A 14454-nucleotide genomic window follows, 5' to 3' on the forward strand; every position below is an offset into this window, starting at 1 on the left:
AAGCTCAGTGGGATTTCGGAGAGACCCAGGAGTTGCTGCCCCGCAGCCTTTGAACCGTCTCACCCTGCTGCTGCAGCCACGGTGCCTCTTGCCTTGTTCCTTGGCTCTGGCTGGGTGGCAGGTTTGATGGTTGTTCTCCTGCTGGGAAACCTCTGCAGGAAAACCTCTGGGTGCAGGAGGCAAGCAAGCGACGTTTCCTTCCATCAGGGGCATGGCTTGGAAACTATCAGAACTGAAATCACCAAATTTATCAGAGATGACAACAAACTGTGCCATATTACCTCTTGTTAGAAGTTGGGAAGAACAATTTCCCATTAATATCTGGGTTTTGAAAACGGAGCAATGTTGGCTGTACCATATGAGCAACGCTGGATTTTGGTTTGGGTCAAACTAAGCAAGGGGTACATCAGCTCCAAAGCAAGAGCACTGTGCTAAAGATAATCCCAAACCCTGCCTTGGCTCGGGTGGGGAAAGGAGGCGATTACAACACAGCAGAGATTGCTCCCTATCAGCTGCTTGGCTGTGGGAAACGGCAAAGGTGCGCCTCGGTAAACAACACTGCTTCATCTCAGACAGGTGCTGGTACTTAAAGATTACTCTGCTTCAGCCAGTGAACTCAACGCAGGCTATTACACTGATCACCATTAAAAAATGATGTACCCAAATAGTCATTTTGAGACCCAGTTTCACTCATTCCTATCTACCCTCCATAAATTCATTCGTGTCTTCAATGTTCAGATGATTTTAGAAGGCTTAAGCTAAAGTCTTCCAGCATTTTTTTCTTTTATGGAGGAATGAAATACAAGGCTATTTACATCATAATACGTTTTTGTTCCCCCCACCAATACAGAACTCAAGATCTGTAAGATGAAATGTTGTTTATGTTTGTCCCTACAACCTTGATCCCTAGGAAAGGATTTGCCTCTGTCTTACGCCATATAATCTGCAGCTGGCGATGCTCCAAGCTGAAAGATACCAATAGGTTTGGCTGGTTAGACACTTCCAGGGCATATTTACACAAGAAGTCCTACAGAAGTTTGAATGGCAGAGATTAGGAGCTAATGAAAAGCACTTTGTTTTAATTAGTCATACATATTTTACCACTTCTGGAGAAAAATAGTTTAAGTGACTGCAACAAAGGGTTTATACATTTTTAAACGAGTCCTTTTTTTTTTTCCTGAAAAGCCAAATACAAGAGCTGTAATTATGTGAGGAGACAAGGATACATGCAATTTACACCCTGAGAAACACCTAAATCCTCTTAAGAAGAAAATTGTGTGGAAATAAGAACTACATGCAACACATAGTACGGTGCAGTAACCTATATACCTATAACCTCCAGCTATTCTTCTTTGTGAAGATCTTTGAATTGTGTGACCACCACCCAAATATCAATTGCATGAAAAAAGCTATGTAAATCCTTCAGGATACGGCAGGAAAAGTAATAATGGAGCAGATTTTGCCTGCTCTTTTCTTCTATTTCTACAAGAACACAACCATTTGTTTTGCTTAAAATGGCAAAATAGTTAAAAAAAAAACAAAAAAAAAAACTAAATTTAAATAGTGTACAGCATAGACCGTGGCTCATAAGCCTCTTTCACGTCACTTGATGAGAGCCAAGAAAACTTGCAAAATTAAGACCAGAGAAGCTTATAACTAAAAGTTTACAGAGCTTAAACAGGAAAACCAAAGGTCTGTTTCAGAAATATCAATACAAGCTAGCACATAACCTGGAGATGCAGAGATGCAATGAAATCAGAAGAAAGCAAGATGCAGTAAGCTTGGTTTGATTGCTTTGAAGCAGCTTGTTCAGGTCTGATGGCAAAGTCAAGGCTCTTCTAGCTCCATCCACATGCCAGGCTCCAGCCAGCTGTGACAATTTACCCACAAATGAGATCTAAAAGGTTAATATAATCTTCAAAGGCTCCAAGATCAAGATCAAAACATACATTCTGCTGAATATGACAAAGCCAAAGGGCTGGATAAGTAACACAAGTTCATAAAGTGTGGTCAGCTTGACATGCAGGACTTCTGCTTTCTGGTGCAGTAATTTCTGTTCCTTCAATTTGGCTTCCTTGCTACCACAGTTGTGAACAAAGTCTAGTGCATGAGGATCCTATCTGCACAAACTGAATGTAACTGTGAGGCTACAATATGTGACATCTCAGCTGAAAGCTATTTAAATAATGAAGGGAGGTGCCCACACACTTACTGAGGAGGGAAAAATGTGCAAGAATGTGTTCTGTTTGTTTTGATTTTGTTTGTTTGCTATTAACAGTTCTTCTAGAAAGTGCTGAACATTGCTGCGAGTGCTGCGCTCCAACACGTGCAATGTAAAATACACACAGGAACCTGCACATTGACACGAGCCACTGAAATAAACCTATTCTACAACAGTATCCTTGATGCTGTTCTGGACTTTTCAGCATTTGCTATTCATTGCTACTTTCTCAGTCCTTAGAAAGTATATTTTTGATGTGTTAACTATTGCACAGGCCATCAGACTTCTCATTGGTGTGAAAGGATAAGCTCTGGTGTTATCCAAGCAGCACCAGCACGCATCCTACCCACCTAAAAACACTCGCTGTGACTGCCTCTCCAGTGGTAATGATGCTCCTACCTTTGCTAATGCAAATACACAGAGCACAGTTCGCAGGGAAATAGGTGTTCCTCTTACTTAGTTCCCTTATGACTGGGTTTGTAGTCTCATAAAGAAAAAAAAAAAAGGAAAAAAAAAAACACTCATGAGAACAGGAAGCTTAATTAGGAGAATAGATGGTTACAGAAGCTGATCATGAGACGGAAGAGTCCTGTGTTTTACTGACCAGACTGCACACGGGGTGAACAAACAGATGTAATAAAAGACAAAAAAAATAAAATTTTATTATTTCCATAATCGTTAGGTAAGGGACTTATTGCTACAGCTTACTGTTCTATAGCTTTCTAGCTATTTCCCAGTGTATCATTTCAGGACAGAGCAGGCTCCCGATATTTAAATAAATGGAACCATTCTTTAATCACGGCCAGGACGACCTTCCCTTGTTTAACTGCAAACACAGCAAGCTGCTCTGCTCTTCCAGAAGTAACAACATAACCTAAAGAGGAATTCAAGGGTAAAATCTTGGCCTCAGAAAACTTAATAGACGTAGCTACATGAATTTAGAGAGACAGAATTTTACTGAGCATCCAGATCAAATGAGATTTCATTCTCTGAGTGGTAAAGGATATTATTCTGCTGGTCCTTCAAATAATTCTAAATTGCTTTACGGAGCCAATTTCAAGATTACAGGTGGAAGTTACTTTTGAGTTTCACAGAGACTAAACATATTAAGAGCAATCTGATTGGCATAGAAGGGATTTTCCTTCCCAGCTCTGATCTGCAGGGCAGCTACACATGCAAGCCTCTGCACTCGCTTCAATGGAAGGCTCTGCTAGAGAAGACCATGTATTTTGCTCATCTGTGAAGGTGAAATCACCTCTGTTTTATCAGGACCACACAAAGTACTCGAGCAACAGCTTGTTGTAGCTTTTCCCTGAACCATTTTTAATTGGTTTACACTAAGGAGCAACCCAAAACAAAAAAGAGAAAGGCTGATCTTTGGGGCTGGTTCAAACATCGAGTGCAGAAGAAACCTCTCAGAAAGAGATGAATACCTTCAAAGTCATCTCTCATCTCGATTGCTGTACATCACCCCAAACTATAGCCTGTACCATGTTCTTCAGGAAGGACTTTTCTGTTTTTATATAGCAGTTTCACCATCATCTCTGCAATCACTCTTTACACAAACTTGAACCCAATGGTTTAATACAAAATCTTAAAGCCCACCTCACTAGCCATGTCAAAGATATGTTGGAAACACTCAAAAAAAAATAAAATTGGACTGTTGAAACGTGAAACAGGGTTGCAGCTTTAAGTTTAGGGCCTTATTTGTATGGAATCCTAATCCATTGTAATAGCTTATCAAATTTCAGTGCTGATACTCTGAAGTGAGGCGCTTCCAGCAGCAAAATTTGTTGCTGCAGTGTTGCAGTCCCAGCTGTAGGAGCTGGTCCCTTACCAGCCCTTTTCTAACCCACAGCAGCTTGCATTTTTTGAAGCAGCACGAGCTCAAAGCTAAACTGAACCGCAAAAGAATGACCATGCCACATGACAAACATGCGGGGAACTCCTAAAAGCTGAGCACATGCTCGAATCCCACTGAAAGTCACGGGACTTTTGCACAATCGCACCCTCAGCTCGAAGTGCACGTGCTCTGCTGTGAGGTGCTCTTCAGTCGGTCTTTGCTAGCAAGCTCTCTAGCACCAAGAAGCAATGATTATGTATGCACAGTTTGAGCAAGCAGGTTCCTATACAGGAATATTTAAAAAAAAAATAAATTAAGATTTTTTCTGTGCATGCCTGAGACCTACCAGTACCACTAATGAACACGACGAACGTATTCAAGGGCACAGTAACCCTTTCTCTCAGCTCCTTCCCTCTTCCTCCTCTGCAGGGATTTTCCTTCATCTCAGAGCTCACTTACCATGCAATTTTTACAATTTTTGCAACATTTACAGTCTCTGTGTGTCCCCATGCCAGGTGTGGCTTCAGCTACTTGCAACCCACACTCAAACCACCCTACTGACCTCCTCTCCTGCCAACACTTGCAACCATACTTCACCCGTACCTTTTTCAGCCTTACACACCACTAACAGAATTGCTCGTGCTTCTAATTTTTATTTCTCAGTCTTCTGCAAATTTTTCTTCCATCAGTTCTTCTGCTTATTAACTTCTATAGAGTCAGATCTTACAAATACTCTCTTGCTCCTGTCAGAACAAAAAATGAGCTCTGTCCAAGTTCTCTTTCCCCTCAATTTTTTTTTTCTTCCTAAACAGCCTCTCCCTCTCACAGACATACACAGAAATTCAATCCATTTTTAATCTGGTCCTGGCACCTCCAAATTAGGTCCCACCTTATTTCTTTGATATCGCCACAGTTGAGTCAGTACTCAAACCTACATGAAGTCAGAACAGAACTCCTGATCCTTCTCATCCTACAAACATGTTCTGCTTTATCATTTACAGTGGATAACACCCTACTGTTCTTCACCAAGAACCTTTAACCACTGCATTCCCACCACGTCTGCATTCTTGCTGGATGAGATCGAGGAGGAAAAGTGATAAACAGCATTGAAGGGCAAGCACAACTCACTTTGTAAGCTGAGTCTGTCCTTAAACTACTCAGCTGTAGTTGATACATCCATCAGAGAGTGATTCTGGTCATTTATGGCAGTAAGAGAACAGATTTTTGTTTAAGTAATGCTTGCAAATCACAAAAATAAAAGCTGAAGTCACAAAAGGAGCTTGTTCTCAAAGATGCATCCAAACCAAAAGCCAACATCTCCCACCTTTTTAAAAAAAGCATCCTTGAAGCCCCAGTTTACCCATTTTGAAACCAGGAAAGGCACCAGAAACCAGAGCATATTTACACACAAACGTACTTTGTGTTTTGATACGAATTTCAGATCTGCAGTACTCACTGTGTGTTAGGCCTTCTGGGTAGGAAGAAGCTGGCCGGACCTAAGCTAACAAGAACTTCTGGAAGGAAGGTAAAATGAAGAAAAAAGGCAGAAGAGTAGAACCCAAGAAAGATTCTGATCAGCAAAAGTAACGCTTTACCTTGCTATGTATGCTATCAGTATTTTATTAGCAAGTGAAGAGTAACATACCTGGGGAGAAAAGCAAGAAGAGAGTATTCATGTATTCATCCTTCAAATGAAACAGCAACCAACTTCAGCTGGCCAACACACCAAAAGCAATGCTCTAAGCATGCCATAAAAGCAACTAAAAAAAGCGTTCAGCTATGAAAAACAGACTAAAAAAATAAAAACCACGTACTGATATGAACCACTCTTGGTTCCAAACCCTCAATTTTCATCTCGCCTCATAAATCTGTTTTAATACTTTTTCTGTGTTTCGGAATAGAAGACAAAACCCCTAAACCAATGACACAGCCTCGAAACAGCAGGCATTGATTAAAGTAGCCAGGCAAGTGGTCTCATGGGTCCCAGGCCACAGGATGGGTTCTGGGTTGCCGGTGTGGAAATTTGTGCTGCTGAGGTAAGGCACAGCACCCGGTGCTCCTGCCCAGAGCAGAGAAGCACCTTGCAGCTCCAGCACGGTGATTTTTAGTCTTTACAGCACAGTCCTAACAACGACCAGCGGCTGAGGTATGAAAGGGTTCGTATCTTGCTGCTGACCTCCACCTCCTACATCAAAACAAGCACAAAAAAAAATAATAATTTGCTAACAAAACAGCCTTTTGTCATCATCCGATGCCAAGCACTAACCACTGTCCTCCAAGATTTTCCAGTAATCCTGACTGATTCTAGGTTCAGAGGGACGCCAACGCTCCCCTGGCTTTCACATCTCATTTTGCAAAAAGCTCAACTGGCAGAGGCTTTTTACAACCTGCGAACCACTACCTCTTCTTCCAATTTACAAAGCAGCTCACAGAAGTATACACTTCTCAGAAATCTCTTTCAGCTCAAGCTCAAAGGCATCTGAAACAGTTTTGAGCCTGCCCAATTCCAGCCTGAGTATACAGATTTTAAAATCAGGACCAAATGATCCCCCCCAGCACTCACAGAGGGGCTAAGCCCAGTCAAATCTCCGTTTAATCAGTACAACAAAGTTACTCTTACATCTCCAGTCAAGGATGATCCTTGTGAACCATTTTTTTTTCAATACAAAATGTGGTTATTTTATTTAATAGACTTCTGCAACTATTAGGTACAAAAACTTGTATGCTATAAAAAATAACAAACAAATCCCTTACTAAACCTGTGTGCAGGAGGGGAGTATTTTAGCCTTCCCTAAAAGACAATCATCCAAAAACTCCCCAAATGGCTGCATAAATACACATTTTGTTGTTGCTTCTCCCCACATACTGACAGATTTGGACAGAAGTCCTACTTCACTTTTAAAAGGTGCCAGAGATCAGCCGAGGTGATGGGTGTCCCCAGCACAGCCAGAATTCAAACTGGAGAACACGCTGGGATGGAGACGACTACCTGGAGGGTGAAATTTTTAAGAAAACACTGCCAGAACTAAATACATGCAACTTGACAACGTAACCATCAAAAAGCAAGGGAAAAGCAACTACCAGACAGGCCAACAGCCGTACAAGACAAACTTGTGAGCCAAGGAACAGGACGGAGACACCCAGAAGTCCTCAGTTTTGGATTAAACAGACTCAACCAGGCTAAGTAAATCTACAGAAAAACAGGTGTAAAGCAGCCCTCTTCAACTGGGAGGGCAGAAGAGGTCTGGATAACGTAAAATGATTCACATGGAAGAGCCACATATAAAATATCCCTTATATCCACAGAAAACAAGCAGTCCAACTCCAAGCTACTCACTTATCTGGAAGCCTACAGTAATAATTTCAGTCCTCTTGTGCTGTCTTTGCAAGTTTTACAATGCTAATTAAATAAATCCCAGAGGTCACAAGGTAAGGATAAAATTCTCAGTAATTAATCTGCTCAAATTGTAACTCAGTCTGATATTCCTGATGCTACGAACGAATCCTGTGACGAGCTGAAGAGTGAAAAACACATTTCAGCAAATGCCCAGCTAGAATCAACATCTTCCTGTCACTGAGATGACACAATTGCTAAAGAACTGTCAGGGCATCCAATATTGTTGCTGCGAGATAGCAGCCTTCCCTGAAGTACAGTACAGATGTGAAACAGAGCAACAAAACAGGCCAGTACAAAGATAAAAGCTTTTGACCTTTGCTCTGAACCGAAAATGTGAATCAGCAAAACCAGAGAGCAGTTGCTGCACCCTTTCGCGTGCACCTCAGCATATTTTAAGTCAGTTGTACTCGTTGTTTTTCACGCTCGTGCAGTCAGAGAGCATGTTCCTCCTCCTTTACTCGCAGTCTTGCCTGGTGTGAGATCTGGTTATGCCATCAGCACCTCCCTCCCGTATCACAGGGAACCAGCGTAGGAGCTACCCTTCGGATCCAAACCTGCATGCACCGTATCAGAGGGGGGTAATTGGGGAATAACAGCCACACCAAGGTCTTCAGAAGAGCGAGAGGAGACAGAATCCTTGGGATCTGACCTTGCCGTCTTCTCGGGCCTGGGCGCAGCAGAGAACCAGGCAGAGAGCACCAGGCAGCAGCGCAGCACAGCCACGCTGGCCAGCTGCCTACGGGGGCACGCAGCGCCTCACCTGGGAGGAGAGAACGGGAGAAAGGCGAGAACTCTCACATTTACAGGGCAGAGGCAAGGCAACGTGCGAGCAGAGGAGGAGTTAGGCCAGAAGACGCTGACAGATCCCTGAAACACCAGAAGTTTATCTCAGCCTTGCAAACGAGCGGGCCCGATAAGAAGAAAAGGCTTGAGCACTCTTTTAATCAGCTTTCTGAGGGCTAAAAAATATCCCCTTCGTTAGTCTTCTCAGCACCACGGGTTTGTTTCTCTCCTGCCCAGCACTGCTTCTGGTGCTAGCCTTTGGGAATCTCCGCTTCCAAACGTTGTCTCTGCACAGCACACGTTATTACTTGAAACATCTGCTCCTCGGGCTTAAGGAGACTGAATCAGCTTCCAAAATGGACGAGGCACTGGGTCAAGAAATTAAACCTTTAAGCTGCTGCTGAGTACAGCCTCGTGCTCTCATTACTGGGAGCAATCCTGCCTTACCTGACAGCTCTGCTCACTCGCTCTCCTCTGTCCCTGTGGCACGGCCAGCAAGGGGGACAGCAGCAGCTTCTTCACCCCCTGGATTATCTGCATCTTCCCAGTAACTACATGGCAGATGCAGCAAGAACCAACAGTTGAGACTTCAGGGTGCTAACAGAAAAAAAAAAATGCACTTTCCGAACAAGGAGCTGTGCCCAGGCTCTTTTTTAACTCAAAACATGCGTGCACTGGGAGCTCTGCTTGCCCCTCGAGCTCACTATCCATCTGCTGGGGCAATGATTTGAAAGACGAAAGCGTCACACACCACAAGTGAATTGTACCACCTGGTATTGTCTTTTATAGTCTCCCTCCTGTAAAGATGCTGAGAAGGAAGAGGGAAAATAACCAAAAGCCCTAGTTTTTAGATCTGCTCCTTTGAAGCAGTTCTGCTGCTCCTCTGTGATTCTCCTCTGAATATGCAGAGGGGATCTAAGAAAATTGCCTTGCCTGCTTCCAAGTGCATGCCAGGACAATGTCTACTGCTTGCTTGGCCAGTCTGCATCTCTCACCCTACTCCGTAACATTTCCCTTGGCCTGGAAGGACAGCAAGTCCAGCTGTGAGACAGGGACAGAGGGTAAACGGTGCTACTGCTCATCTGTTCCAAGAGAGCAGATGTATGCTCATCCAGCAAGACCTCAGGACACAATTCCTTCCAAACGAAGAGGCAGAAGAGCTGAGGTGCCTGCTCCTTCACCTGTTCCCCTAAGTCCCCTCTCCTCCAGCAAAGGCGGCAGATGAATGCAAGGGACAGTGCCTCTTGAGGAAGGGTGACAGAAGGCGTACATCACCACCTCCTTTTGAAGCTGAGGTGGTAAAGCAAGCACCCCTCTGCTGGAAAGGTAAGAAATAAGAACTGGTGCATCTGAGATGCCTGTTGCATCCCCTTGAAGCAGAAAGAAGTCCCACGTTATGCTCCCTGCAGAATGATGGGCCTGGGGGAGCTGAAGCACAACACCGTTACCTTCCTAGCAGAGAGGATGAGAGCAGGAGAGAAGCCAGGTGTCTCTTCCATCATTCTTCATCAAAGAAAAGGGATCAGAAGCATGCATGTGGCAGGGAGACTGGACAAACAATTGCTCATTTTCACCCTTCTGAACAGTGGGAACACATACTGAGGGACAGGGGGAGTAGTGATCTCCACCCTCAGTAACCCATTCCCATTTAGGAAATGGGAACCATCAGCAGAAAGGTTCGCAGTCACCTTCCCTCCCACTTTCTCCCGTACGTGTCAAGAAACAAGAGGATGCTCAGATCTCCCATTCCACCACCTCTGTATGCCAGGGTGTGCATGCCCAGATCCCCCTTTCCTTCAGATGCAGGTGCACAGTGGGGAAAAAGAGGGAAAGCTCCCCGAATCCCTTTTCAGATGGAAGCGTACGAAGAAGCGCCCAGTGCCCCCTCTCCCCCATGAGTTTGCATGCGGCATGGGGGGCACCCAGTGCCTCCTGCCCTCTGGGTGCATTAGGGGGATCCAGTGCCCCTTCTCTCGAGTTTATGGTGAGGGGTACCCAATTTCCAGGGCACAGTGTGTGTCCAGGAGGGCAGGATGCCCGATGCTGCTCGATGTCTGTGACTTGACCTCCTCGCCCCGTTATCTGTGAGACAGAGTGGTCCTTTTCCCCCAAACCCCATGTCCCCAAATGCATGTGGGTATCAAGCAGCACCCGTTCCCCTTCCTTATGTGACAGGCAGCACTCAGACCCCCCATTCACCTCCGTGCGTGTGTTATGGGGGCAGAAAGGGCCACCTAGTAAACCCAGTGCCCCGTGCGAGCAGGGCGACCCTTTTTGGGGTGGACAGAGGGCAGAGGCGGCCCCATAACCTGCTTGGGCAGATGGGCCCAATCCCTGCCTCATGTGGTGTCTTTTGGGGTGGCAAAGGGTCTATGGCTCCCCTGCTGAAGGGTCTGTGGCTCCCCAAAACATGCATGGGGGCGATGGGGCTATATTTTTGCCGTGCCCCCCACCCCAAAGGGACACCCACAGTGTCTGTGCGTGAGGCGTCCCCTCCTTATCCCTTCGGGGGTCACTCACTGACAGCCCCCACATAACGGGGAACCCCATGAGGGCCTTGTGTGTCCCCCCCAGCTGCCAGAGGGGGGTTCCCCGGCCACACTCACGGTTCCAGTAGACGGGATAACACTCGGCGTTGACCACATCCACCTCGTACAGCCCGCTCCTCACGCACACCGGCTCCACCGCCTCGCCCTCCTCCCGCGGCTCGGGGCCGAGGGCTCGGAAGGCCAGCTCGATCCGCAGCGAGTCGTAGCCGATGAAAGGCTTCCAAGTCTTGCGGTCCTCCCGGTAAAACCAGCGCACCTCCTCGGCGCCCAGCTCCCGCACCACCTCGTAGCGGGGCCGCCCGCCGCCTCCCCCCCCCCCCGAGCGCGGCCGCTTCCTCTCGGGCAGCGCCGAGGCCGCCGGGGCGAAGCCGCTGCCGCCGCTCTCGCTGCTCGCCAGCCCCGCTCCCTCGCTGCCTTCGCCGCCGGTGCCGGTGGAGTAGCGCAGGGAGGCGCCGGATTCGGCCGAGTCGAACTCGCCGCCGCCGGCCGAGTCGCTCAGGCTGAGCCGCCGCGGAGGGGCGGCCTCCGGCTCCCCTTCGGAGGACGAGGTGGAGAGCGCGGCTCGGAGCTGGTGCTGCTGGTGGTGCTGCTGCTGCTGGTGGTGGTGGTGGAGGTGGTGGCGGCGAGGCGGGCGGACCAAGGGATGCTCCACGCCGCGGCTCTCCTCCTCCTCTTCCTCCTCCTCCTCCTCCTGCCCGTAGCAGCCACCGCCGCTTCCCCCGCCGCCGCCGCCGCTTTCCCCTCCGCCTTCCCCGGGCAGGTCCCAAGCGCCCTGCGGCTCGGGGTAATCCATGCCGCCCGGTGCTCTCCTCACTGCTCCTTCTTCTTCTCCTCGCTTCACCTCGGCCGCCCCCGCGCCGCCCGGCTCGCGGCTGCCGCAGCCGCCGCTGCCGCTGCCGGCTCCGGCTCCGGCTCCTCCGTTCGTCCGGGGGCGGCTCCGCATCGTCACGCGTGCGGCGACGCGGCCGGGGGCGGGCGGAGGCCTGAGGCGGAGCGGGGAGCACCGGGCGGGCGGGAGGGCGGGCGGCGGCGGCTCGGGGGCCGCGGGGCGGCGCTGCCCTCAGGCGCCCGCCGGTGCCCGGAGCTCCCGGGGGGTGGCTCTGTGAGGCTCTGTGAGGGGCTTTAGGCGGTCTTGAAGCGATCGTGAAGCGATCGTGGCACTCTCCTGAGGGGGTGTGAGGGGTATATCGTAGTCTGGGGGGCTGTGGGGCGCCCTTTCTGCTGGCTGGTGTTAGTGCTGTGTTTGTAAAGGGGGACAGTGTGGGTTTTTGGAGGCTCTGGAGGGTGTCTAGAGAAGGGTGATGAAGGTGGTGAAGGGGCTGAGCATGAGTCCTGTGAGGAACAGCGGAGGGAAATGGGGGGGTTTAGTCAGAATTGGAGGTTCAGGGGAGAACTTACTGCTCTCTGCAACTACCCAAAAGGAAGGTGTCGGCTGGAGGGTTGGCCTCTTCTCACAGATAACGAGTGATAGGACCAGAGGGAATGGCCTCAAGTTGTGCCAGGGGAAGTTCAGGTTGGAAACGAGACATTTCTGCTCAGAAAGAGCAGCCAGGCGTTGGGACGGGTTGCCCAGGGAGGTGGTGGAGTCACCGTCCCTGGGGGTGTTCAAGGAGAGGTTGGACAGAATCACAGAATTTCTAGGTTGGAAGAGACCTCAAGATCATCGAGTCCAACCTCTGACCTAACACTAACAGTCCCCACTAAACCATATCCCTAAGCTCTACATCTAAACGTCTTTTAAAGACCTCCAGGGACGGTGACTCCACCACTTCCCTGGGCAGCCCGTTCCAATGTCTCACAACCCTTTCAGTGAAGAAGTTCTTCCTAACATCCAACCTAAAACTCCCCTGGCGCAACTTTAGCCCGTTCCCCCTCATCCTGTGGTGCCTGGGGACGTGGTTTTGTGGGTGACGGTGGTAATGGAGCAGTTGGACCAGATGATCTTGGAGGGCTTTTCCAACCCTAATGATTCTCCGATTCCATGATTTGTGTGAGGACCCTTCCCACCCATATCTAATGGGGTGCTCACCTCTGTGTGTGCTTGGGGGGGTCGCACCCTGTGGCAGCAACCAGACCCTGCAGGCGAACGGGTGACAGCCACACTCAGGGAAAGGCTGCGTGAGGTGTCCTCATGAAGGATGCATGTGCAGCAAGGCCCCAGTCCTCCAAACGCTAGTTATGACCACCAAAATGGGAGGTTTTGGGGCTCACCTGCGCTCATTGATGTGCCCCCAGTACGCCCCTCGCAGTCGGCCAGAGAGGGGTCCAGATGTATATGGGTGCTGCATGATAAAACACCCAGCAGCCTGTGTCAGGAACAAGGATGAGGGAGGGTGCCAGGGCTTCATACCTGTCTGAGAGCACTCCCGGCCCCCACCACACACCCATGGTTGGATCACTTCTCTGTGTGCAAGTCTCCCCCCATCCTTTCTCATGGCCGTTGTGTGGGTGGGAAAGGGCGAGACTCCCAGAAACACACCCCGGCTTACTGGGGTGGGGTCACCTGTTTATGAGAAAACCCCCTTTTCGCAACACGCCTGGGAGCGACGAGGTGGTGCGAGGGTATGTGAGCGATACTCCTATCTCACCAACACCTCAGGGGAGGAGGGAGCTGATAACCTGTGCTGTTGTCACATCTGTGTGCGCAGCATCCCCTCTGCCTTACACACCCATCCAGGCATTACAGCCAGCAGCTCACCGTGTTGGTCTGCAGCCTCCAGCCCTCTGCCCCCTGCAGTTGGTCAAGAACTACCCCCAAAAAAACCACAGCCAGTGTGCAGGCAGGGAAGTATTGTCAGTGTCACATACATCTCTGTGCCTCCAGCCCTAAATCCCTGCCTGTGTCATTCCCCTTCTTGGTTTACAGCAAAACCTCTCATAGCCCTGCATATCGGTTGTGGAAAAACAGGGTGCAGTGTTCCCTGATTCCCCCATCTCCTACTGGAAATGGGATTTCACATGTTTAATACACCATTCCCTTCCACTTGGCTCCATCCTACAGTCTGCTGCAGCAACAAGGGAACTTCTGTGTATTGCGTGGCATTGTATCTCCCAAAATAGGCTTGTGCCCTACCTCCTACATCCGCTGTCAGCGAGGGAATCCTGTTAATGGAGTGTGTTAAAACACAGAGAGGCCAGATTAAGTTCAGGAAGGACGGCTGAAGCTTTTAAAAATGTTCACTGCGGGTGAATGCATCTTGAATGCATCGGCAACACTTTTCAATCCTGAAAGCTCCAAGAATTTTGTTAGCATTCAGGAACCTCCACCACAGGAGCTTTGTGTGTGCTTGTTCTACCTTCTCAGATGGGGAAAGAGGAAAGAGAGAAGATAAGGTACAAGCAAGAAGTCACCAGAGGAAACTGTGCTAGGGCATTTGGCTTCGCATCCCTGTAGCTACAGGGATATGATCTGTTTAACTTAACCTTTGCATTTCTCATGAAGTCCACAAGGTAAGCTCTCCATGAAACCTGTCCCAGACTTTCCTCTGCAGTGGGGAAGAAAATGCTAGTTGCCTTGTAGGTTGTTTTGAAGACACATCTCATGGGATTCTCTCTTTTCATCCTTCTTTCTGCCAAAGCCAGTGGGATTTCATGATCTTTTGTCATTCAACAAGTGTTTCACTCTTCTTCAAGTCATCCTACTCAAGTTCTCCCTCCTTTT

The 14454-nt window shown here is 48.5% G+C and overlaps 1 protein-coding gene across 6 annotated transcripts in view; it reads right to left on the reverse strand.

Moving 5' to 3' along the window:
• DDHD1 (DDHD domain containing 1) overlaps positions 1–11744 on the reverse strand; it is a 65804-nt gene extending 54060 nt beyond the window's left edge. For 4 of the 6 annotated variants that reach the window (XM_082761779.1, XM_082761778.1, XM_082761775.1 and 1 more), the window contains exons 1-2: positions 10851–11744; positions 8111–8221 (exon numbers count right to left, since the gene is read on the reverse strand). In XM_082761779.1, coding sequence (XP_082617905.1) covers positions 8111–8221; positions 10851–11736 — 997 coding nt within the window. In that variant the 5' untranslated portion in view covers positions 11737–11744. The remainder of the gene's footprint in view (positions 1–8110; positions 8222–10850) is intronic. The other 2 variants (XM_082761777.1, XM_082761780.1) reach the window with 1 other exon arrangement.
• Between the last annotated feature and the right edge of the window lie 2710 nt (positions 11745–14454).

Source organism: Aythya marila (genome assembly GCF_965140915.1).
Source record: "Aythya marila genome assembly, chromosome: 5".
In the NCBI taxonomy this organism is placed as follows: Eukaryota; Metazoa; Chordata; class Aves; order Anseriformes; family Anatidae; genus Aythya; species Aythya marila.